The sequence below is a fragment of the Lycorma delicatula genome, chromosome 2 (assembly GCF_047948215.1).
Source record: "Lycorma delicatula isolate Av1 chromosome 2, ASM4794821v1, whole genome shotgun sequence".
Taxonomy (NCBI): Eukaryota; Metazoa; Arthropoda; class Insecta; order Hemiptera; family Fulgoridae; genus Lycorma; species Lycorma delicatula.
In genome coordinates, this window is record NC_134456.1 from 201,457,781 (window position 1) to 201,481,468 (window position 23,688).

At 32.5% G+C, this 23,688-nt stretch overlaps 1 protein-coding gene across 4 annotated transcripts in view; it reads left to right on the forward strand.

Annotated features, from left to right (window-relative positions):
- Positions 1 to 23,688, forward strand: part of Tmem63 (transmembrane protein 63) — a 94,590-nt gene that overhangs the window by 40,757 nt on the left and 30,145 nt on the right. For all 4 annotated transcript variants that reach the window (XM_075357010.1, XM_075357009.1, XM_075357012.1 and 1 more), the window contains 3 exons: positions 6,817 to 6,991; positions 10,235 to 10,443; positions 15,263 to 15,413. In XM_075357010.1, coding sequence (XP_075213125.1) covers positions 6,817 to 6,991; positions 10,235 to 10,443; positions 15,263 to 15,413 — 535 coding nt within the window. The remainder of the gene's footprint in view (positions 1 to 6,816; positions 6,992 to 10,234; positions 10,444 to 15,262; positions 15,414 to 23,688) is intronic.

Sequence of the window (23,688 nt, forward strand, 5' to 3'; positions counted from 1 at the left end):
AACAGTGTGGTTTCCAATCAGGATGATCCTCCATTGACCATTTAGTGTCATTGGAAATGATCATTCAAAACGCCTTCCTGCTATGCCAGCACCTTGTTGCTGCTATCTTCTCGAGTAGCATCAACTTGGAGAATGTATTAGATCAATGAAGTTTGTTAAGTGCCACTGTAGTTTCCATATCCATCAACGGTATAATTACATGTGTGCAGACGCCTGTTTCATGTTCATTATTTGTTGATGATTTTGCTTTGTATATTGCGTCCCATTCAACAACCACAGCCGAGAAACTACTACAGAACGTTGTATCTCGCCTTGCAGCTTGGTCCAAGGTTACCGGCTTCACATTTTCATCTGAGAAGACAAAATGTATAGTCTTTTCTCGCCTGCAGGATCCCTTTGTAAGTCTTTCTCAGTTGAGAGCTAATTGCTATCTCTCCTTCTGTCACATTTTTAAGTTATTTTCTGATTACTGCCTTAACATGGATCAAACACATGAATTAAAAATTAGGTGTTCCAAGCTTTTAGATATGCTGTGAGTCCTTAGCAATACCAATTGACGTGCCAATCGGTTGTGTATGTTGCGTTTTTACTATTCCTCGGTTCGTTCCCGTTTGGATTATGGTTGTGTCATCTACTCTTCAGTGCGAATACTGTGCTTAAGATGCTAGATGCTGTAAAACATGCTTTCCTTCGGCTTGCTACAGGTACCTTTAGATCAAACCCTGTCGTAAGCATCCTTGTTGACTGCAATGAGCCATCACTATGGGATAGATGGAGCCAGGTATTAGCATCTTATTTTGCCTGCCTTAGAGCAGCGAAATCACCCGGCTTTTGCCTCGTTCTTGGAAATACTTACTTCGGAAAGTATGAGGACCATCCATGTACTACTGCAACTGTATGTATTCGTGCCTGACATTTACTGCACTTTATGAATGTTGATGCACTTTCTGTTTTTTCTATTTATCTGTGTTCATGTCCGTAGACAATTAATCTTATAAATTTTTTATTTGGCTTCACAAAGTACAGTAAAGCATTAACGACACCTATTTCTTTCAGCAAATGTTTTATTATATTCTCCTGAAAGCAAACCCGGATGTAGTGGTATACACAGATGGGTTGAAACAGAACAATACCATTGGCTGCGCTTTTATTGTTAATTACCAAACCTGTATGTCTGGTCTACCTGGTGTTATGTCTTTGCTGCTGAACTATATGCTACAAATAAGGCTTTGAACCCTAAGTACCATCATCATTAACCCTGTTCTCTCCATTCCTTAGAAAACTTTTATTCCAGGCATCATACCGTCACTGAAATCTACAATGCAATTGTCGAGTTGAATCATCGGAACACACAAGTGAGTTTCTGCTGTATCTTTAGTCACAGGGGTATTCCAGGTAATGAACAGATTCTGCTGTTAAAGACGTGTGTAGTCAACTGTCCTTCTTTACTCATATTACTGTATCCAACTTTATTAACTGTGTGAAACACTCTTTGTGCAAAGTGGCAGGATGACTGGATGGCTGTAATAGATAACAAGCTCCACACATTAAATGTTCTGTGTTACCATGGGACTCCACATACAGGAAAATTCGTCGTGAGGAGGTGGTCCTCTGCCAATTTCTGATGGACAAGCTGCTTCTAGATGATACAAGGGTGGTGAGACCATGTATCATCGACATATCCAAAGGAAAGTTGTAGGTTTTTGCTCTGAGATTTTGTCTTCAAAAATTACTAAGGTGGAAGTCCATCAAGTAATTTGTAGCCTGGCTAGGAATAAAGCCCCCGGATATGATGGTATCACAGTGGAGCTTCTTGTACGTACATTGCCCGTGATTGTTGGTCCTCTGACTAGGATTTTCAATAGGTTGCTTTTTGCTGGGCACTTCCCAGCGTGTTGGAAACATGGTGTGCTGAAATTGGTCTTCAAAGGTGGCGATAAGGATCCGACTGTAAGCTCCTCTTACTGTCCTTTGACGCTCTTGCCTGTAGTAATTAAGGTTTTCGAGAAGGTCTTGTACCTCGGCATTAATAGTAGGTTAACTTCTAACTATATGCTGATGGACGACTAGTATGGTTTCCACCCCAGCAAGAAGGGCACAGAGGATGCGCTTCTTAGGGTCATGGATTTGGCTTCGGCCAGTGAGTGCAGGTATGTACTCTGTGCCTTTTTGGACATATCCGGGGTGTTCAACAACTTGTGGTGGCCTTGTTTCAACTGCAGCAGCGTGGTTACATGCTAAATGAGATCAGAACTCTCTCAAGTTATTCAGCAACAGAACTGTTGTCCTTCATGACAGCAGTTCGGAGGTAGGAAAGACCCTGTCTAAAGGTTGTCTACAAGGCAGTGTACTAGGTCCACTTGTCTGTGTCGTTGAGGTTGATTCTCTCATGCGATTGCGGATGCCTAGTGGCTGTCGCATCATGGGTTATGCCAATGATGGGCTGCTGCTGGTCAAGGGCAACTCGCGTGCCGAGAGAGCTCAGAGCGACACAGGAATATAAGGTATTAAGGTTGTGGAGTCTTGAGCATAAGATGGTTTTCAGTGCAGAGAAAACCACTATGATGTTATTGAAGGGTCGCCTAGCCACAACCCGTCACCCACGGGTTCTGATGGATGGCTTTCCAATTAAGTATGTTACCGTTCAGAAATATCTGGGTTTTATCCTTGATGAGAGGCTTCTCTTCAAGGAACACCTCCAGTTTATAGTGAAGAAGGCCATCGATGCTTTCTTCGGTGTCCGTAGAGTCACCCTTCCTGATTGGGGGTTGAATTATCGTACCATTCGCATTCTTTACAAAGGTGTCCGTGAGGCCATAATGTTGTACACTGCCCCCATTTGGGCTCATTGTTTACAATTCCAATGTTATAGGGATATTCTCTTGTGAGCCCAGCATCTTCTATTGTTAGCTGTTGCCGGTGGCTACAGAACTGTTTTGCGAGAGGCAGTCACTCTGATTGCCGGCATAAAACCCATTGACATTTTGGCTACGTAATGCGGCCAGCGGTATGTTTCCAAGGAGGAAGGCCTTCTAACGTCAGGGTGTATGCAAGAAATTGAAGACCAAGGTTTTGACTCTTGGCAAGCTAGGTGGAACGATTCTTCTACTGGTCAATACACGCATGGTATTTTTCCAAATGTTAGGGAGTTGTAAGCAATTAGCTGGGTTTCCCCCAACTGGCATATTACTCAATTTCTTTCAGGACATGATGCTTTTAGGGATAGTTTGGCTAAGTTTAGGTTGGTTGACTCCAGATTGTAGGGTCGATGACACAAATGGACCATGTCCTGCAAATGTATACTGAGCCATTAATATCAGTGGCATCCCAACGAGGCCAGGCTTATTACTATGAGATGTAAAATGTCAGAGGGTGATAGACGACTCCCGTTAAAGCCCAACAGGGGAGGGTGTGGTGGCCGGAATGTCACTAGGCGGGTGTCTTCCCCTATGGGGTTGAGATGGTCCTCTGCCGATTGTGGATAGGACACGAGAGCTACTCACAGGTATCTTATGTCAGTGCAACTGCAGCTTGACTGTGCGCAACATTCTTGTGGAATGCATGCGTTATGTGGCCTTGCGTTGTAAATTTATATTGCCCAGGAATTTTCATGAAATCCTGGGCAATAAAGAAGTTTTTATCCTTATTACAATGTAATAAGGATAAAATCAAAACCTAAACCGACAACGATTGTTAACGTCTATATGCCTACAAGCGCCCATGATGATGATGAGGTAGAGTGTGTATACAAAGAGATTGATGAAGCAATTAAACACGTAAAAGGAGATGAAAATTTAATAATAGTTGGAGATTGGAATGCAAGCATTGGAGAAGGCAAGAAAGGAAAAAATATAGTGGGTGAATACGGGCTGGGCAAAAGGAATGAAAGAGGGGACCGACTTATAGAGTTTTGCACGAAGTATAATTTAGTAATTGCCAACACCCAATTTAAAAATCATAATAGAAGAATATACAATTGCAAAAAGCCAGGCGATACTACAAGGTATCAGATAGATTATATCATGGTTAAGCAAAGATTTAGAAATCAACTCGTTGACTGCAAAACTTACCCTGGAGCAGACATTGATAGCGACCATAATTTGGTGATAATGAAATGTAGATTGGGGTTTAAAAACCTGAAGAAAAGGTGTCAGATGAATCGGTGGAATTTAGAGAAGCTTGAGGAAGAGAAGGTAAAGAAGATTTTTGAGGAGGACATCGCAAGAGGTCTGAGTAAAAAAGATAAGGTAGAAAATGTAGAAGAAGAATGGGAGAATGTTAAAAAGGAATTTCTTAAATCAGCAGAAGCAAACTTAGGCGGAATAAAGAGAACTGGTAGAAAACCTTGGGTTTCAGACGATATATTGCAGCTGATGGATGAACGTAGAAAATATAAGAATGCTAGTGATGAAGAAAGTAAAAGGAACTATCGGCAATTAAGAAATGCTATAAACAGGAAGTGCAAACTGGTGAAAGAAGAGTGGATTAAAGAAAAGTGTTCAGAAGTGGAAAGAGAAATGAACATTGGTAAAATAGACAGAGCTTACAGGAAAGTTAAGGAAAATTTTGGGGTACATAAATTAAAATGTAATAATGTGTTAAACAAAGATGGTACACCAATATATAATACGAAAGGTAAAGTCGATAGATGGGTGGAATATATTGAAGAGTTATACGGAGGAAATGAATTAGAAAATGGTGTTATAGAGGAAGTTGAGGAGGATGGGAGAAACAATACTGAGATCTGAATTTAAGAGAGCATTAAAAGATTTAAATGGCAAAGGCTCCTGGAATAGACGGAATACCTGTAGAATTACTGCGCAGTGCAGGTGAGGAAGCGATTGATAGATTATACAAACTGGTGTGTAATATTTATGAAAATGGGGGATTTCCATCAGACTTCAAAAAAAGTGTTATAGTTATGATACCAAAGAAAGCAGGGGCAGATAAATGTGAAGAATATAGAACAATTAGTTTAACTAGTCATGCATCAAAAATCTTAACTAGAATTTTATACAGAAGAATTGAGAGGAGAGTGGAAGAAGTGTTAGGAGAAGACCAATTTGGCTTCAGGAAAAGTATAGGGACAAGGGAAGCAATTATAGGCCTCAGATTAATAGTAGAAGGAAGATTAAAGAAAAACAAACCAACATACTTGGCGTTTATAGACCTAGAAAAGGCTTTCGATAACGTAGACTGGAATAAAATGTTCAGCATTTTAAAAAAATTAGGGTTCAAATACAGAGATAGAAGAACAATTGCTAACATGTACAGGAACCAAACAGCAACAATAACAATTGAAGAACATAAGAAAGAAGCCCTAATAAGAAAGGGAGTCCGACAAGGATGTTCCCTATCGCCGTTAATTTTAATCTTTACATGGAACTAGCCGTTAATGATGTTAAAGAACAATTTAGATTCGGAGTAACAGTACAAGGTGAAAAGATAAAGATGCTACGATTTGCTGATGATATAGTAATTCTAGCCGAGAGTAAAAAGGATTTAGAAGAAACAATGAACGGCATAGATGAAGTCCTACGCAAAAACTATCGCATGAAAATAAACAAGAACAAAACAAAAGTAATGAAATGTAGTAGAAATAACAAAGATGGACCACTGAATGTGAAAATAGGAGGAGAAAAGATTATGGAGGTAGAAGAATTTTGTTATTTGGGAAGTAAAATTACTAAAGATGGACGAAGCAGGAGCGATATAAAATGCCGAATAGCACAAGCTAAATGAGCCTTCAGTAATAAATATAATTTGTTTACATCAAAAATGAATTTAAATGTCAGGAAAAGATTTTTGAAAGTGTATGTTTGGAGTGTCGCTTTATATGGAAGTGAAACTTGGACAATCGGAGTATCTGAGAAGAAAAGATTAGAAGCTTTTGAAATGTAGTACTATAGGAGAATGTTAAAAATCAGATGGGTGGATAAAGTGACAAATGAAGAGGTATTGCGGCAAATAGATGAAGAAAGTAGCATTTGGAAAAATATAGTTAAAAGAAGAGACAGACTTATAGGCCACATACTAAGGCATCCTGGATTAGTCTCTTTAATATTGGAAGGACAGGTAGAAGGGAAAAATTGTGTAGGCAGGCCACGTTTGGAGTATGTAAAACAAATTGTTGGGGATGTAGGATGTAGAGGGTATACTGAAATGAGACGACTAGCACTAGATAGGGAATCTCGGAGAGCTGCATCAAACCAGTCAAATGACTGAAGACAAAAAAAAAAAAAATGAAGTTTTGGACCAGCTGTTTTTATTTCTCTGGGATGCTAATATTTTACATACTTTTTAATAGTATTTTCAATTTTTTTGTATTGGTTGTATGTTTTTGTGTTTTAAAATTTAATTTCAGTTTTTTGTTTTGCCTTTATTTTTAATATTTTAGTTTGTTTTGATTTTGTTTAGTTTTTTATTCTATTAAGGTTTGTATTTATATTTCAAGTTTTGTTTTCTGGGTGTTTTTATTTAATTTTTAATTTTTAAAATTAAGTTTCTTAAACACATGCATCGTGTTCAGGAGATGATAACGCCGAAGTGTTTTTTACCCCCTGCAAAACACCAAAAAAAAAAAAAAAATCATTAAAAATCTTATCTGAATATCTATCTGCTCCATTTGATGAATGAAGCTAGCTGTAGCTGCACCTTAAGTTTGTATTATTATAGTTCCATTTTTTATTCAAGATTTATATGAACTAGTTTGTTCTAGTAGTTTAACTTTAGATTTTACTGTCATTTATCGTATTTGTTAAATTAAATGTGATAATATTCTGTTTATTATTGAATTTTTTATTTATTTTTGTTTAGAGAGTCTGCATATCAAGCTAAAATTTATTGTGAGAGTTACTTTAAAGATACAGGAATCAGACTGGAAATGCGACCTTATATTTGTGGTAATTTGTGTGGTTGTTGTAATTTGTTCGGTTCTCCAGTTGATGCAATTACTTATTATACAGAAGAAGAAAGTAAATTACATGCACAAGTAAGTACCAGTTTTTTTTTTAACTAATTTGAAAAATATACAAGATAATCATAAATTATTTCAGTGCATTTTAGATGTTAATAAAAAAATAACAAATCAATGTACTTCCATGCAAGTTTTATTGTTGAACAGGGCATTTCATTCATTTTTATTTACAACAATTATTAACTTCAAACAAGTTCCACATGAGCACCTTTTTTGCCACTTAAAATGTCTGGACAATATATAATGTCATTCCACACTAGGGTAGTCTTAAGCTATATAATTTTCCAAAAGTTAAAATTCTGTTGCTCCCACCCCCGTAATCCTGTTCCAATTAACAAAAAACCAGGCTGTACTTTAGTTCAATAGGACAACTGCTAGGTGACGCTTTCAAGTTGTAACGTAATGTACACTATTAATTCCATTCAAAAGTGGTATACTCTTCCCCATCTCAACCAGTTTCTTTCGTTTTCTTAGAGAAATTTATGATAACACATCCAGGCAATCACAACACTTGTTTAAAAACATTGTGATTTAAATTTCCAAAACTTAATACGAAAAATTCCTGAAATAACTTAAAAAATTTAAGAAATATTAGGTTTTTTAAATAAAGCACACAACTTCTAAAAGAGAAATACATTTTTATTAACAATAATTTCTATTAAATCAAAACGTATTGTGAAGTAACAAACATTGAACATTATTCTTCCCTTAGAGAAATTTATGAGGCTTGGCTGATAAATTTTGCACACTAGTGTGCTACACGGAGACAAAAGGTATTGAGTTGGGTGTGACAGCAAATGATAGCTAAAATTCCCCTCTACAAACCTGTGATAATGCATTGAAAACAGTTTATTGGTTTGTTTTCAGTAGCAGTTAAAGTGGACTCAAGTACGGCTAATATGTCAATACAGTTAAAACAGCGCACAGTGATAATTTTTAACAACAGAAGATGTGAATTCTACTAATATTTTTCATCATTTAAAAGTGGTTTACAGTAGTGAAATTGTTGACAGGAGTACTGTGAATAGGTGGGCATTGAGATTTCGCAACTGTGAAGCTGGTTAAGGAACAATTGAGGACGCACCTTGCAGTGGACAGCCAGTTTTTGTAAATGACGAGAAACATTGAAAGGAGCTGGACAATTTGCTTCAAAAAGATTGGTGAATCTCCCACTAATGCATCGCTATTCAGTTAGGCACATCTAAAGAACAAGTAGGCCATATTATCAAGCAACTGGGTTACTACCGTAAAATCTGTGCACGATGGGTACCACACAAACTCTCTGCAAGCTGAAGTTTGAGCCTATTTCACATCAGTCATACTTGCTGGATTTGGCTCAATGCAACTTCTACTTCTTCCCTCATCTCAAGAGGGATCTTAGGGATAATCATTACACCACCAATGATGAGGTAAATGAAGCTGTGGCCACTTGGATATGAGTAAGACCACCAGAATTTTTCAGTGATGGAATGCAAAAACTTGTCACACGTTGGGAAAAGTGATTATATTGAAAAATAAATACTAAATTTTGTAGCTAAGTTATTGTACTTTTATTCATTTTTTATTTCATTCCAATTTATATCCTTTCATTCCCATGCTACACATATATGTGCAAAATTTATCAGCCAAGTCTCATAGTAGGAGATGGGTATTTTTTGTAGTTTGCAGCAACAATCTGTAAAATAAATTGTTTTTCAGTTTCATCTTTTGTGAAAATGTAATTCTGAATGAGTTTGATGGTTCTTTCTGCAAGATCATTTACTTCAACTATTGATTCAAAATGTTCAATTCCAATTTCATAATCAAGATCATCCTTCCATGTTGAAAGATCTTTGTTGAGGAAACCAGTGCAAATAGAAAGTTTTTGTACCAGGAGTTACAAAAGATGAAAACTTGATGTTTGTAAAGGAAAAAAATCATTTTAGTGCAGAATATCTCTTTAGGTGATTTTTCCTTCTTCCTTTTCTTCATATTTATCTGCTTCCAGCATAATTTAAGCCATATTTGCCTTAACCACTGTTGGTACATTGTCATCAAATAAAAATAGAGCCACAGCTTCGGGAACCAAGTATCAGAGATGGATGGAAAACATCTTTGCAGCAGCCTTACTGATTTCTAGATCAATATCCTGATAATTTATCAATTGACGCATGAATAGAAAGTCATGATAAGGTGCTTTAATAATTGTTTCTGATGAAAGAAACCAGGCTTGAACGCACACTCGACCACGAAAAATACATTTCTTCTTAAATCATTCTTCTCTCTATGAGATAAGTGGATAAGTGGAATTGATTGTGAAATAGGTATATTTTGAATGCGTAAAAATTGCCTTTGACATTCACCTAGCGTTATTTACAACTCCTAGTGTACAACATGATATCTCGTTTTTCGTAATGCTGCCAAGGAAGAAAAACAGCGAGATGATTACCATGAATTGTTGGAGTTAACAATGCATTAACTCCAGCAATTCTCAATAATCATCTCACTGTTGTTTCTACATAGAAAGGTAGTGTTCAAGAAATCCAAGAATGATAGCGTGGACATCATCAGATACTTCATTACTATCAGTTATGTAAACTTTCTTGTCGAGTTTTGTTCAGGTTTTTCTAAATTTTTTGAAAATTGACACTGTCATGTCTGGATTAGACATTGGACATCATATCTGGACTAGAAGTTGCAGCCATCGTTGAGTCTAAACAGCCCCTCAAAAAAGATACAGCAGATCACGATTGAACAATTTTTCTAGATGTGTGTTCTAGATTTTTCCAATTACTCAACCTGTGTTGCTTTCTGTCACATCACAGTAAAATGCTTGAATTTTGTTGGTTATACACCCAACATTTCTCCACTGCTTGGTAAAAGCCATGACTTGCTCTTCTCTTCAAAATGTTTGGATTTCAAGGACTCCCAACGATTGCTGCTTGCCTTGAAAAGTTACTATTATTTCCAGTCTGTCAACCTTCTCAACACCCGTGAGTCCAGGAGCAGCTTTCTATCCAATTACTTTTAAGATTATAAATCCTCTCTCCTTCAGTTCGTAGTTATGTATATTTCAATTATATAGATTATGAAAATTTCCTGTTTGTGTTTTTTTTGGTGCTGGTTAAAATTAAATGACTGTTTTGAAAGCGTTATTGTTATATATTACAAAACTGTGTATAAATTTATATTTACATGTCTGTTTTTCTTCATTTCTGTAGATGATTACAAGAATTGTGTACCTAAAATAATAAAATAATGATTTTATTTTTCTTTTAGGTGGAAATGGAACGAGCCACTGCACTAAAACGACCATTAGGAATTGTATTTGTTACTATGGTATCATTAGCTAGTGCTAAAAGAATTTATGCTGATCATGGCCCATCATGTAACTGCTCAAGAAATCCTCCATCTTCTTCTGTTGGCTGGCGTTTAGAACCACCTAAATGGAATGTACGGTTTGCACCATCACCTAGAGATATTTGTTGGTATGTATTTATTAATTTTCATATTAAATTATGAACACGGTTGCAAAAATTTATTAGTTTTTATTTCATTTAAATTTGTTTCTTTTATGTTGTCTTCTAAGAAACTGGTATTTTGTGATATCTTTCAAAAGGTCAAAGAAGATGAATGTAAGAGATATTTATTTGTTCATTACTTTTGTTTAGCTTAGCTTAATTTTTATGATAGAATATTACAACATGCTATTTAATGAGAATGAAAAATCATTTGATAGAGTTCTGTTATTCATAAAGGAAATAGGTTTAATAAGCCATATGTATAATGTTTTTCTTTATGCAAGTAAAAGATTGTTGTGGTTCAGACTGCATTTGTGTAAAAAAGGTTTTATATTTTTTTATTTTGGGATATTTGTCGAGGTATTTCTTTTGGTTTGTTTGATTTCACATGTTTACATTAATGTGTGAACCCTTTTTTTTATATGTACAGAGGAATTTAATTTTGTGGTAAAATTAATTCATATTCAGTGATAAAACATGTGTTTCTGAATTTAAAAAAAGTTGTAAGAACACTGAGGACAAACCACACTCGTCCAAGCCATCACACTGAGGTGATGACTTTGAAATATTAAAGATTTGTAAAATTGCACTGGAAGACCGCTGGTTAAAAGTGTGTGAGATAGCTGAGATTGCTAAAGTATCAAAAGAACATGTAGGTTAAAAAAACAACCACATCTAATAAAAAAAATCTTGTTTTATCATGACGGTGCATCAGCACATTCATCAGTCATCACAATGGCTGTAATCAATGAACTAAAGTTCAGATTGCTTGGCCATCTGCCTTATTCGCCAGATTTAGCATCCAGTGACTACCACCTAATTCCTAACCTCAAAAATGGCTTGGTGGACAACGATTTAAGAGCAATGAGGAAGTTATTGATGCTATAACTGGAGGAGCTCAATGATTGCATTATAAAATGGTATAACAAAATTAGAATACCAATATGAAAAATATATTTGTCTTTGTGGAGATTATATTAAAAATAAAACTAAACAAAAACACAAAAAAATGTTGTTTTCTTTATCAATTATATTATAAAAAAGCAATTGAGTATGTTACCTCAAAATGAATTCCAGGAATGTTTCCAAATTTTGTAAATGTTGGCAAAGTAGCTGCTGAAGGAAATGTATTTTTAATTTTCATAAGGAGTCTTCTGGAATCGTTTTACCTACCTTTTATTTTTTAAAAGTAAGAATTATATCAGTTTTAAAGGAATTAAGGACATTTTGCTGTTAAGCAAAATGATGTGACATTTAAACAAATGATTAATACTTTAGAAATAAATAGAATGAAATAATAGTATCTTATACAATTTTATTAAAATAATGTAATATGTATTCTTTATGTTTTAAAAATGCCATGAATGTATTCATGTACATTACATTATACATAAAGTACCAATATTTTGTAACTATATTTTATCAGTTTGCTTTTATATTATTTTTATAACTTATAACTAGTTGTTAAGAGAAATTTTGATTTTAAGTAATCATTGTGAAAAAATTAGGTTAATCTTAAATTAAGTATTTATCATCTTTAAAAATATACAGATTAAGTAAGGTTTTTAATTTGAAAGTATAAATGTATAATATATTTACTAGCTGACAAAAATGAATAAATGGGGAAAAATAGTTTGGTAGAATAATTTTTTTTTTACACCATTACTGTTTTATACATCAAAATAATTAAAAATTATATATAAAATTTGAACATAAGAATAAAACCAAAGCTTAAAAACAAATTGATTGATCAATCTGTAAAATATAATTTAAAAAATTCTTAACTTTTTTGAAAATAGGGAAATTGTAGCCCAAAAACTCAACAAAAAAAAGAAAGAAATTACATGTAACATGTAAAAATCACATGTTTAACTGGAAACAGTAAGCACAGCAAGATATAACAGATTTATATAAAATTCTAACGAATGATTCAGAGTTACCAGCAATGTGTTGACCCTCACCAATAGTGAACAAAGTTCATACAACCACATGCTGGAGTGTGGTGCATATTAACATAAACCATGTAATTGCTGTGGTCATAGCAGAAAAATCAATCTTCACACAATCTGAAGCTGTGATTCTCAATTAAAAACTGAAAAACTTTATTTTCCAACTTAAAGTTTTATCTTAAAATTTAATTATTATTTCATTCTTCTGTGATCTTCAAGGCAGAGTGGTAGTGTGTGATCTTCCATTTTGCAGATTCTGGATTCTAATCTCAGTCACAATGAGCAGTTTTCACATTTTTCAACTTCATACATTTGAGTTTAATTGGGTGTAAATTAGTTGTTGGATTTAGAATAAATAATTGTTACTAGTTTAAACACATTTTTAATGTAAGACATCAAGACCAGAAAGACATGGTTGTCAAAGACCAAAAAGATATCTCTTTGTTGATGTATTTTGCATTATTACTATTTTTACATGGTTCATTTATTAATATTTACACTGATGATTAATTAACTAGAGAGAATTCTTTGTTAAAAGTATTTTTTTAAATTTATTATTTGTATGTTACATTAATTATAACATATATGTTTTGTTTAAGAAATCCCTTTAAACCTTCCTAATTACATATAACTACATCAGTTGAAGATGGAAAATTTAATTTTCATAACACTTAGTTGGCCAAAATTACTATCTTTTTATCCAATATCCAAACAGCTGGTTTTTGGGGTTGCTCCAGGGAGGAATAAATCAGATTATAAATTTAAAGGTAGGATGTGGTACACATTAAAGGTGATGCAAATTGGAGCATAATGAAGCTTAAAAAGATTTTTTGAACACAGTATACATATATACACATTTGAAAAATGGTGAAGTGCTGGAAACCATATTTTCATTTTGCTAAAAACCTGTTGCTGTAGAATATATCTCCTGTATTGTAAAAGAAATATGAAATTTACAATTTACAAGTAGTATCCATCAAAATTACAATTTATAATTGTAGTGCCTTCATAATTTTATGATTATCCTCATAGCTGTAAAAAAAAATTGTAGCTTAAACAAAAATTTTTGTATTGAATAAAAACCTAAATAAATCTAATAAGTCTAATTCTAAGAATAATTCTCTAAATAACTATAATAATAACTATTTAACTTTTTTTTAATATCTTTACTACATAAACTTTTGGCTTTCATTAATTGTTAATAAACATCTTAATGCTTTGCGTGCCAGAGCCATAATGTTGCATCAGCAATTATTTTGTGAAAAATGCCACAGACTAACATTTTCCATGATTTTTAATGAATTCTATGTAATATTACACCTTTGAAAGTTTTTAGATGTCATTCAACATAGTATAGTTTATGCAAAAATCATTAGTTAACATTAGTTTTCCTAACATTAATTAGAACGTAGACTGGAATAAAATGTTCAGCATTTTAAAAAAATTAGGGTTCAAATACAGAGATAGAAGAACAATTGCTAACATGTACAGGAACCAAACAGCAACAGTAGCAATTGAAGAACATAAGAAAGAAGCCATAATAAGAAAGGGAGTCCGACAAGGATGTTCTCTATCTCCGTTACTTTTTAATCTTTACATGGAACTAGCAGTTAATGATGTTAAAGAACAATTTAGATTCGGAGTAACAGTACAAGGTGAAAAGATAAAGATGCTACGATTTGCTGATGATATAGTAATTCTAGCCGAGAATAAAAAGGATTTAGAAGAAACAATGAACGGCATAGATGAAGTCCTACGCAAGAACTATCGCATGAAAATAAACAAGAACAAAACAAAAGTAATGAAATGTAGTAGAAATAACAAAGATGGACCACTGAATGTGAAAATAGGAGGAGAAAAGATTATGGAGGTAGAAGAATTTTGTTATTTGGGAAGTAGAATTACTAAAGATGGACGAAGCAGGAGCAATATAAAATGCCGAATAGCACAAGCTAAACGAGCCTTCAGTAAGAAATATAAGTTGTTTACATCAAAAATTAATTTAAATGTCAGGAAAAGATTTTTGAAAGTGTATGTTTGGAGTGTCGCTTTATATGGAAGTGAAACTTGGACAATCGGAGTATCTGAGAAGAAAAGGTTAGAAGCTTTTGAAATGTGGTGCTATAGGAGAATGTTAAAAATCAGATGGGTGGATAAAGTGACAAATGAGGAGGTATTGCGGCAAATAGATGAAGAAAGAAGCATTTGGAAAAATATAGTTAAAAGAAGAGACAGACTTATAGGCCACATACTAAGGCATCCTGGAATAGTCGCTTTAATTTTGGAAGGACAGGTAGAAGGGAAAAATTGTGTAGGCAGGCCACGTTTGGAATATGTAAAACAAATTGTTAGGGATGTTGGATGTAGAGGGTATACTGAAATGAAACGACTAGCACTAGATAGGGAATCTTGGAGAGCTGCATCAAACCAGTCAAATGACTGAAGACAAAAAAAAAAAAAAAAACATTAATTAAACAAACTCAATCAGAAAAATAATTTTATTCAATGGAGATCCAGATGATAGTGATGAAGATCTTTTATATATAGCATTACAAAGTAATTATAATATTCAATTATTTTTCAATTTGTCAAAAGGTGTTTTGTTTTTCATTTCTCACTAAAAATGGACACTTCTGGCTAATGTACTCTACATTACCTGATTAAAATAATTAGTCTAAGAGTAATGCTTTGTTAGTTTTCAACAAAGCTCTGAAATACGTAAATAAGTCACCACCAAGGGAGAGTGGCTGGCACTACCTGGTGTTAAGATAATATTTTCATTTTGTTCTATTGATTTCTTGTTAATTATTGTTTGTTTTCTGATTTTTTTTTTATAGGGAAAACCTTTCAATTCCATCTCATAACTTGTATTGGAAAGCTGTTTTATTGAATTTGTGTCTGTTTATGTTTCTCTTCTTTCTTACTACACCAGCAATATTTGTCAGCCTCATTGATGCAATTAATATCTCTAATCAAGTTGAAAAAATGGTAATTGATTTGCATTATTTTGTTTGTAATTTGAATATGATGTTAAAGAGCTTATACAGAAAGATCCAAAAGTTGTGCACATCAAAGTAATAAAAGAAATAAGACATTAAGTAATAATATTTAAAGATTTATTTATTTTCACAACGTATGCTCAAAGTGGCTGTCCTGTTTAGTAATACATTTACAAACTCTTTTTACCATGTTTGAGGCCACTTTGTGGAGCACGTGTATACTGATGTTGTTAATCTCCATTGTTATGTTTATCTTTATTTTTTCCAGTGTGTGTGGCCTGTTTTTATAGACCTTTCTTTTAAGATAACCCCACAGGAGGAAATCCGGAACGTCAAATCAGGTGAACGGAGCCCATGATCGTTTAGAGATGATAAGTCTGCTAAAAAACTCATGCAAGAAATGCATAGTTTTATTAGATGTGTGACATGTGGCACTGTCCTGCTGGAACCAACAATCACATTCATCTTCATGAAGTGCAATAAACTGTGCAATGATGTCTTTGTACACAACACTATTCACTGTAGTTTCAAAGAAAATGAAGCCCGCTATATGATGACGTGATATGGCACACCAACTCCCATTTTCTGAGAGTGTAGGAGGTGTTCATGTAACATATGTGGATTTTCTGTAAACCAAATTCTAGTGTTCTGATTGTTCACATAGCTACTAAGGTGAAACCTTGCCTCATCAATGAAGAAAATACAGTCAAGCTCTGCAATTCTTTTGTTGTCAACAAATGACCGAAACCATGTACATTACACTATCCACTTTTTTTATTTGCTTCCTTCAATTATTGAACACTGTGAACATGATATGCATGAAAATGTAACCGTTTCATCGTTATCTGAGCACTTCCATATGAAATCTGAGAGTGTGCTAATAGTCTTCTCAAGCTTTTTGAAGGCAAATGCTGCATCACATTCTTAACCTCAGCCAGTTTAGAATCAGTCAAAATGGCTGGTCTCCTGCTTCTCTTGTCTACAACTGATCTGCATTCGCTAAAACAGGCAATTAATCTCATTATGGTCAAATTATTAGGCACTGCCACGTCTGGATATTTCTTACAAAATTTGTGTACAATGTATGCATAAGAACGACTGAAAAAAAATTTTCAATAATGAAAACTCATTGCTCTTGGGAAAATGAGATGTTTATTAAGCATTAAATAAAGCACTACTGCAGGTGTCGTGTGATCAACACATATCACAATGGCATCTATGTTGGTTGTTTTTAATACCCATGTTGCTATCTTCTGGCAGCCAATAGAACTTTTTCAACTATACTATTTGTAAGCACTTTAATTTTGTTGTGTGTGACTTTTGGATCTCTCTGTATTTTGCATTTTCCTAAGACAGATAGAAAAAGTGGGTGATCAAATTTTACTGTTATTATTATAAAGTTAAAAACTGTACAATAACCAGGAAATTTAATGTTTAATGCTGCAAAACTGAATGCCTTACAGCTTCACAATACATTTCTGAGGGAATAGCATCCTGTGCCACTTAATTTATAGGAAAGAAATAATGAATATTACTTGACAGAGCAAGTTTTTTTTTTGTACATGTACAGAAAAGATGAATTATTATTCTCCATTTGCAGAATAATTGATTATAAAAGTGCCTTTGGATTTGATATCTAAATAAATATGAATGCTCTAAAGACAGTGAAATTGTTACAGATTTACTTCTTATTTTGTATTATAAGTTTTTCAGGGAAGTATTTGCTCCACGGCCCATTGCTAGATTTACTTCTACTGATATGCAAACGTTAATGACAACAGTTTTATTTAGACTTTTTTTTTTAATTGCCAATATAAAATTTAGAAAAAAAACCATTTAAAACATAAGGAGTTTTATAGAATATATCATGCGATTAATAAATAATGTATCAGTTTTTGTATATCATTTAAATATTTAAAAAAATAATCATTGATATTTTTGCATAAGGAATAAATCATATAAAGAATAAATTAAATTATATAAAGTAGTAAGATAGAGGTTTTTATGTAAATCAGTCTCTTTTGCAGATTTTGGATAAATTTGTATTTCAAATTTTTGCTACAGCTTATCATAAATCCTGTTACATTTCTGTGTTGTATTAGTCAAGCTTAATCTTTAATGGTGTTCTGTGAGGTTAAAGCAAGATCCTCTGTATAAGAAATTAAATTACTTGGGTTAAACCAGTTACATAAATAAATAAGTTATCTTTTATAATTTGTTTTTAACATTGTGTGTTTAATATTTTTAACAATAAGTGTTGGATGAAGTATAATTATTAAATTAATGATTGTAAATTTTGCTAAAAAATACTAACAGTTGTAAAATAAAAACTTATTTACGATTGTTGAAGAATTGTTAAAAATGCTGTCGTGTTTTGTGTGAATCAAATAAAGCATCTGATTTAGAAAAATATGTTGTCAAAAAGATACATGAAAACTTATCACACAGGTACTTATCACACACTCTATGCTACCTGTGTTACTGAAATCCATACCTATTTGCCAGTCAGGCTCTTTTTTGGTTTATTTACCATTAAATACTGTTGTATCAATTATATATAAATATTTTACTAAAAATCTGCAAAATTGGGAAAATGCTGGCGACAGAGTTGACAGTGGCACAATAATGAAGATTCATTGACATGTGCCAGGAGTGTAGATCTACTTGATGGTGTGTAGAATTACCTGATAAATAAGTATACCTACTAATGATCCAGTGGAAACAAAATTTCAGTTTAATGTCCAAAGGCTTCGATGTGTTATGTGAATTCATTCATTACTGAAAAAAATTAAATTTATTTGCTAAATGGTAATAAAACATAAATTTCAAATTGACACTGAACTGTTTGTTATATCTAGTAAAAATTGTTTTAAAAAATAAATGAATTCCTCAGATACGATTATTTTCATTTTTTTTTTATTATATATAATATATTAACTTAGAAAAATCAATTCTTTTTTTATTATTTTATTTGTCTGTATTCCCCTCTGTACTAATGTCTAAGACAAAAGTATAAAAAGTTAACCACCAACAGTACAGAATTCAATAATGCCTCTTACCTTATGCTTGCTGTTGTTATATAAAAGTGCTTTTGATTGTTTCCCTCATCATCAGTTAATAAAACATATTCTTTTTAAAAATTACACATTAAAATTTAAAACTTAAAATTGTAAACATAAAAATATGTAGTCATAAAAGTTAAAAATGTTTATTATATGTGGCTAGCCAAACATACAGTGCTGTACTAAAATATATTGAATTTTTATTTAAATTGTATAAATGTGGTGTTGTTGTCTTAGGTGGTTTTGATAAGAAAATCATTATCAAATTTTTTCTCTACATTAATCAAATTAAACTTTTATCTATACTAGCAAATATAATATTTTTCTAAAATATTAAATTTTTTATTTTATTATTACATCCTTTTATAATTTCCATTATAATTAAAAATTTAATTAAAATTAAATTTAATTTAATTTAATTTTAAATTCAAATTTTAAATTATAATTAAATATTTTAGAAAAATATTATATTTACAAGCATACACAAAAGTTTAATTTGATTAATGTAGACAGCATTTGATATTGATTTTATTATCAAAACCACCTTAGATAACAGCACATTTATATAATTTAAATAAAAATTCAATATATTGTAGTACAGTACTGTATATGTGGTTAGCCACATATAATAAACATTTTTAATCTTTTTAACTTTCATGACTACATATTTTTATGTTTACAATTTTAAGTTTTAAATTTTAATGTGTGATTTTTAAAAAGAGTATGTTTTATTCACTGTTGATGAGGGTACCCTCAAAAGCGCTTTTATGTAATAACAACAAGCATAAGGTAAAAGGCATTATTGAATTCTGTACTCTTGGTGATAAACTTTTTATACTTTCTTCTGTAATATAATAAATATACAAAAAAGTAAAAAATCTTAGAATTGAAATTTTGTATAAAAAATATGAAACTAACTGTAATATGTAAAAGAGCAAATCAAATTGTAGGGATTCTAATAATTACTTATTACGGTGTTGAATACAGTCAGCATAAGCAAATAGTGCTGTAAAACATTTGTTGACTATGCTTTGGCACAGGAAATGTATTATTGCAAGTTTTACTGTTCATGTGTATTTACTAGATTGATTGAGAGATAATCAACCAAACTTGAAAAATGTACAACAATATTAACAAACAAAATATTTGTTATTTAAGTATGTAATATATATTATAATAACCATAACGTGTAGTAATAATAATAATAATAATAATGAAATATATCTCATCAAACTATTCATTTTTTCAGTTTTCTTTTTTTTACAAATATAGTACTTTTGGTGGTTATACTGTGCTTTCAGAGAGACTTGACATTACATGTAATCTACACATACCTGTGATATAACAGAATATAACCTCGTTGACTCTATAAATTTGCTTTTGTTTTTGTTTTTAATGAATATGATTTTTTTTGTACAGATATAAATAATGTATGTAATTTAAAAATATTCTTGAATCTAAAACTTTATTGTTAAATAAAATAATTGACTAAAAGATAGTATTGTCCAATTTTCTCGGAGATTTACTCAGAAGAAGAATGTACTATAGGAAGACATTTCAGTAATGAACAAGGCAAATCAGTTACTACTTCATACAGTATATAAGAATAATTAGTTTCAATAATAAAAATAAATTTACTTTAATTGTGAACATTCAAAATGAACATTTTCAAAGACTAAATTTTCACAATTAAATCCAATAAACACATGACAGTGTTCGAAATTTATAAAATAGAATTAATTTTCTTATTGCAAATTTTAGTAACAATATAAAAATGCTATTTTTTGAAAAAATTTCATTACTTGAGTTTTTATTTTTTTAATGATTTACTTTATAAAATATAGTTTCTGATTAAATTAAAATTTAACACTTCTGGATATTTTTTTGTGCCTCAGACTAGTTTATTTACATTTTTATTACATGATGTTTTATTTGGAATAAAGGAACATCAGTTGCTTCATTGTCATCTTCATTTGTACTATCAATTATTTCTTCTTTGTACTGCTTTCTTTGTAAGTGCATCACATTTCTTAGTAGATTATTTGATGAACTGGTTTGTTGTTGTTTATGTCCACCCACTGCTTAAGTTTAATTCTCCAGGTGTCTCTCAATTGATTAAAATTATATTCTGTACAAGTTGTTAATTATTTTTTTCTATATTTTCCTATTTAATGGGAAAAATTTCTAAGTATCGCATCTTTTTTACATTTTCTCATACAGTCTGCAAAATGAATTTTTATAATAAAAGTTTTATTTAGAAAATATAAATTTCATGAAAAAGGTAAAGCCATAGTTTCCCGATGACTTATCAGAATTAATATAACCAGGAAGAACTTTATTTTTAGTGTTTGTATTTTAACAATGTAGCCAAAAAAATGTAAGCTATGTGCAAAAGTTGAATACTGATTATTTATATATGTATAGGGTGTCCTAGACCACTCGTCACCCCTTCTAAAATTGAAGGAAGTGATTTTTCTGGAAAATGCAAAACTTTGATCACAAAGTTGGAGAAGCTGTACCTTTTGGTCATATTGCCAGCTTCTGGTTTCGATCGAAAGCAGGCTATATAGATCGAAAGTTCATTTTTTAAATCGGGCGCACATATCTTCACTGCGAATTTGGATTCTAGGCACAAAGATACACACATGCAAGTCTTGTCCAAAACATTTTTCCATAAAGTCATCGTTCAATAGGCTGCACATGGCATACAATAAAGTTGTGTTTTTTTCTTTTACCATTACCGAGAAATTGAAAAAATTTTGAAAGAATTTAGGACCAGTTATGAGTTTAAAGATTGTTTTTGGAACAAAGAAGGAACTTTTGGGAAAAACGTTTCAAAAGACATATACTTTTATGCGTATAATGCAAATCCATGGTAAAAAAAGTATGTCCCTTTTAGAAAAATGAAGATCCAGTCTAGTTAGCCCACTTCTGGTCAGAACTGGAAGCTAATAATATCATAAAATTAGAAAACATATGTGGTTTACTATTATAAATTTTTATTTGTTTTGTAAATCAAGTTTTTGGTGCTTAAAAGTTTTTTTTGACAGGAATTCAGAACTGGGTAAAGTTTGAAGGTCATTTAGAGATTTAAAGATGGCACTTTATAGGAAAATGTTTTGGACAAAACTTATGTATCTTTGTCCCTAGAATTCAATTTCATGGTGAAAATATATGTGTCCCATTAAAAAAAATGAACCTCTAGTTTAGTTAGCCCACTTCTGGTCAAAACCAGAAATTGGCGATATGACCAAAAGGTAGAGCGCTCCCAACTTGGTCATCACATTTTTTTTCCATTTTCCAGAAAAATTACTTCCTTCAATTTTAGAAGGGGTGGGTGGGTGGTCTAGAACATCTGATATATATAAATCAGTGATTATATACGAGGATTATTTTTTTTTCAAGGTCCGATCGTTCATGAAATTAAAACCTAAAACCACAGTGAAAATAAAAATTTTTTTATCTTTATCAAGTACTTACATAGTTACACTATTTATCTACATAGCCGCCACTCCGATTTAGACATTAGTCGTAGCGTGGTACCAACTTTCCAATACCCTCATCATAGAACGGAGCCGCCTGTGTTTTTGGCCACGTTTCAACGCTGGTCTGCAGCTCAATGTCTGTGCCAAAATGTTGTTCTCCTAGCCAGCGTTTCATCCTCCACTTATTCTTATTCAAATAAGAATAAGCGGAGAAGAATGTTGTCATCAGGCATTGTCTTTCTCCATGACAATCCTCGGCCGCACACTGCATCTGTAATAAAGAAGCTCCTGCAGCGTTTTTGTTGGGAAGTGTTTAATCACCCACCATACAGCCCGGACTTGGCTCCATCCGATTTTCACCTCTTTGCTCACATGAAACACTGGCTAGGAGGATAACATTTTTGCACAGACATCGAGCTGCAGACCAGGGTAGAAACATGGCTGAAAACAGAAGCGGCTCCATTCTATGACGAGGGTATTGGAAAGTTGGTACCACGCTACGACAAATATCTAAATCGGAGTGTTGACTATGTAGCGAAATAGCATAACTATGTAAGTACTAGTTACAAAAAAAAATGTTTATTTTCACTGTGGTTTTAATTTCGTGACCGATCGGACCTTGAAAAAAAAACCCTTGTATATTTAATCAGAGTTCACTTTATTAGAGTCCACATTAATTTAGTAAAATCAATTCTTTTTTTTATTGTTGTTCATATCTTCCTCTGTATTAATTATATTAAACGACTAAAAGTATAACTCAGGAATCACTCACAGTACAGAATCTAATAATATTTCTTACCTTATTATTTATTCATTTATACATCAAAAGCGCTTTCAAGGATTTCCCCTCATCAGTTGATCAAAAAATTAAACATTTTTAAATTAACACATTAAAAAATTATACATTAAGAAATTCAAATTATTGCATATATAGTGTAAAATATACATCTCGATCCCCCCCCCCCCCTCGAGGGGAGAAGAACTCACCTCGTAGCGTGTCCGGTCGCTACACCACCCCCTCCGTTCCTAGCCAGCAGTGGCTTTAACGGAGGACTTCTTCTCGCCCTCAAACTGATGCGTACCACAGCTTACAGTTCAGGCCCCGCAGAGATGCCACCGATGCAGATGCCCCAAGGGACATCTACATCGGTAAAAATTTACCCCGAGATAGATTTACATGTTTATGCCTTCAGAATGAAGACAACGGACACCTGCAGCTACCACGTCGCCCTCAAGAACTAAGCTATAAACCTAACCGCGGAAAGAAGACCCCGCGCCTAGATCCTACTATAAAGAGCCACTATCTGAAGAATGTAAAATATACAGTCAAAAATTAAAATTAAATATTAAAAATTAAACATTCTTAACATGAATTTTTTTTAAATTTTTTAAATTTCCTATACATGCCTCTGGCTAGCCACTACACATAGTACTCAAGTTAGTTGAGTACTGTATGTAGTGTTAGGTAAGAATTATTATTAGATTCTGTACTGTGGGGGATTGCTGAGGTATAGTTTTAATCTATAATATATACCACCATTTAATATATACCATTTTAGTTTTTAATATATTGGTATATAAATACCAGTTGTCTGAACTTGTCTTAAACTCTGGGATATCAAGAACAAATGTAGTATTTATTTTGCAACGTTCTATAAAGTTTGATGCATATTTTCATCGGACCCTTGTATTTATATTTGTGAATGTACAACCGTTG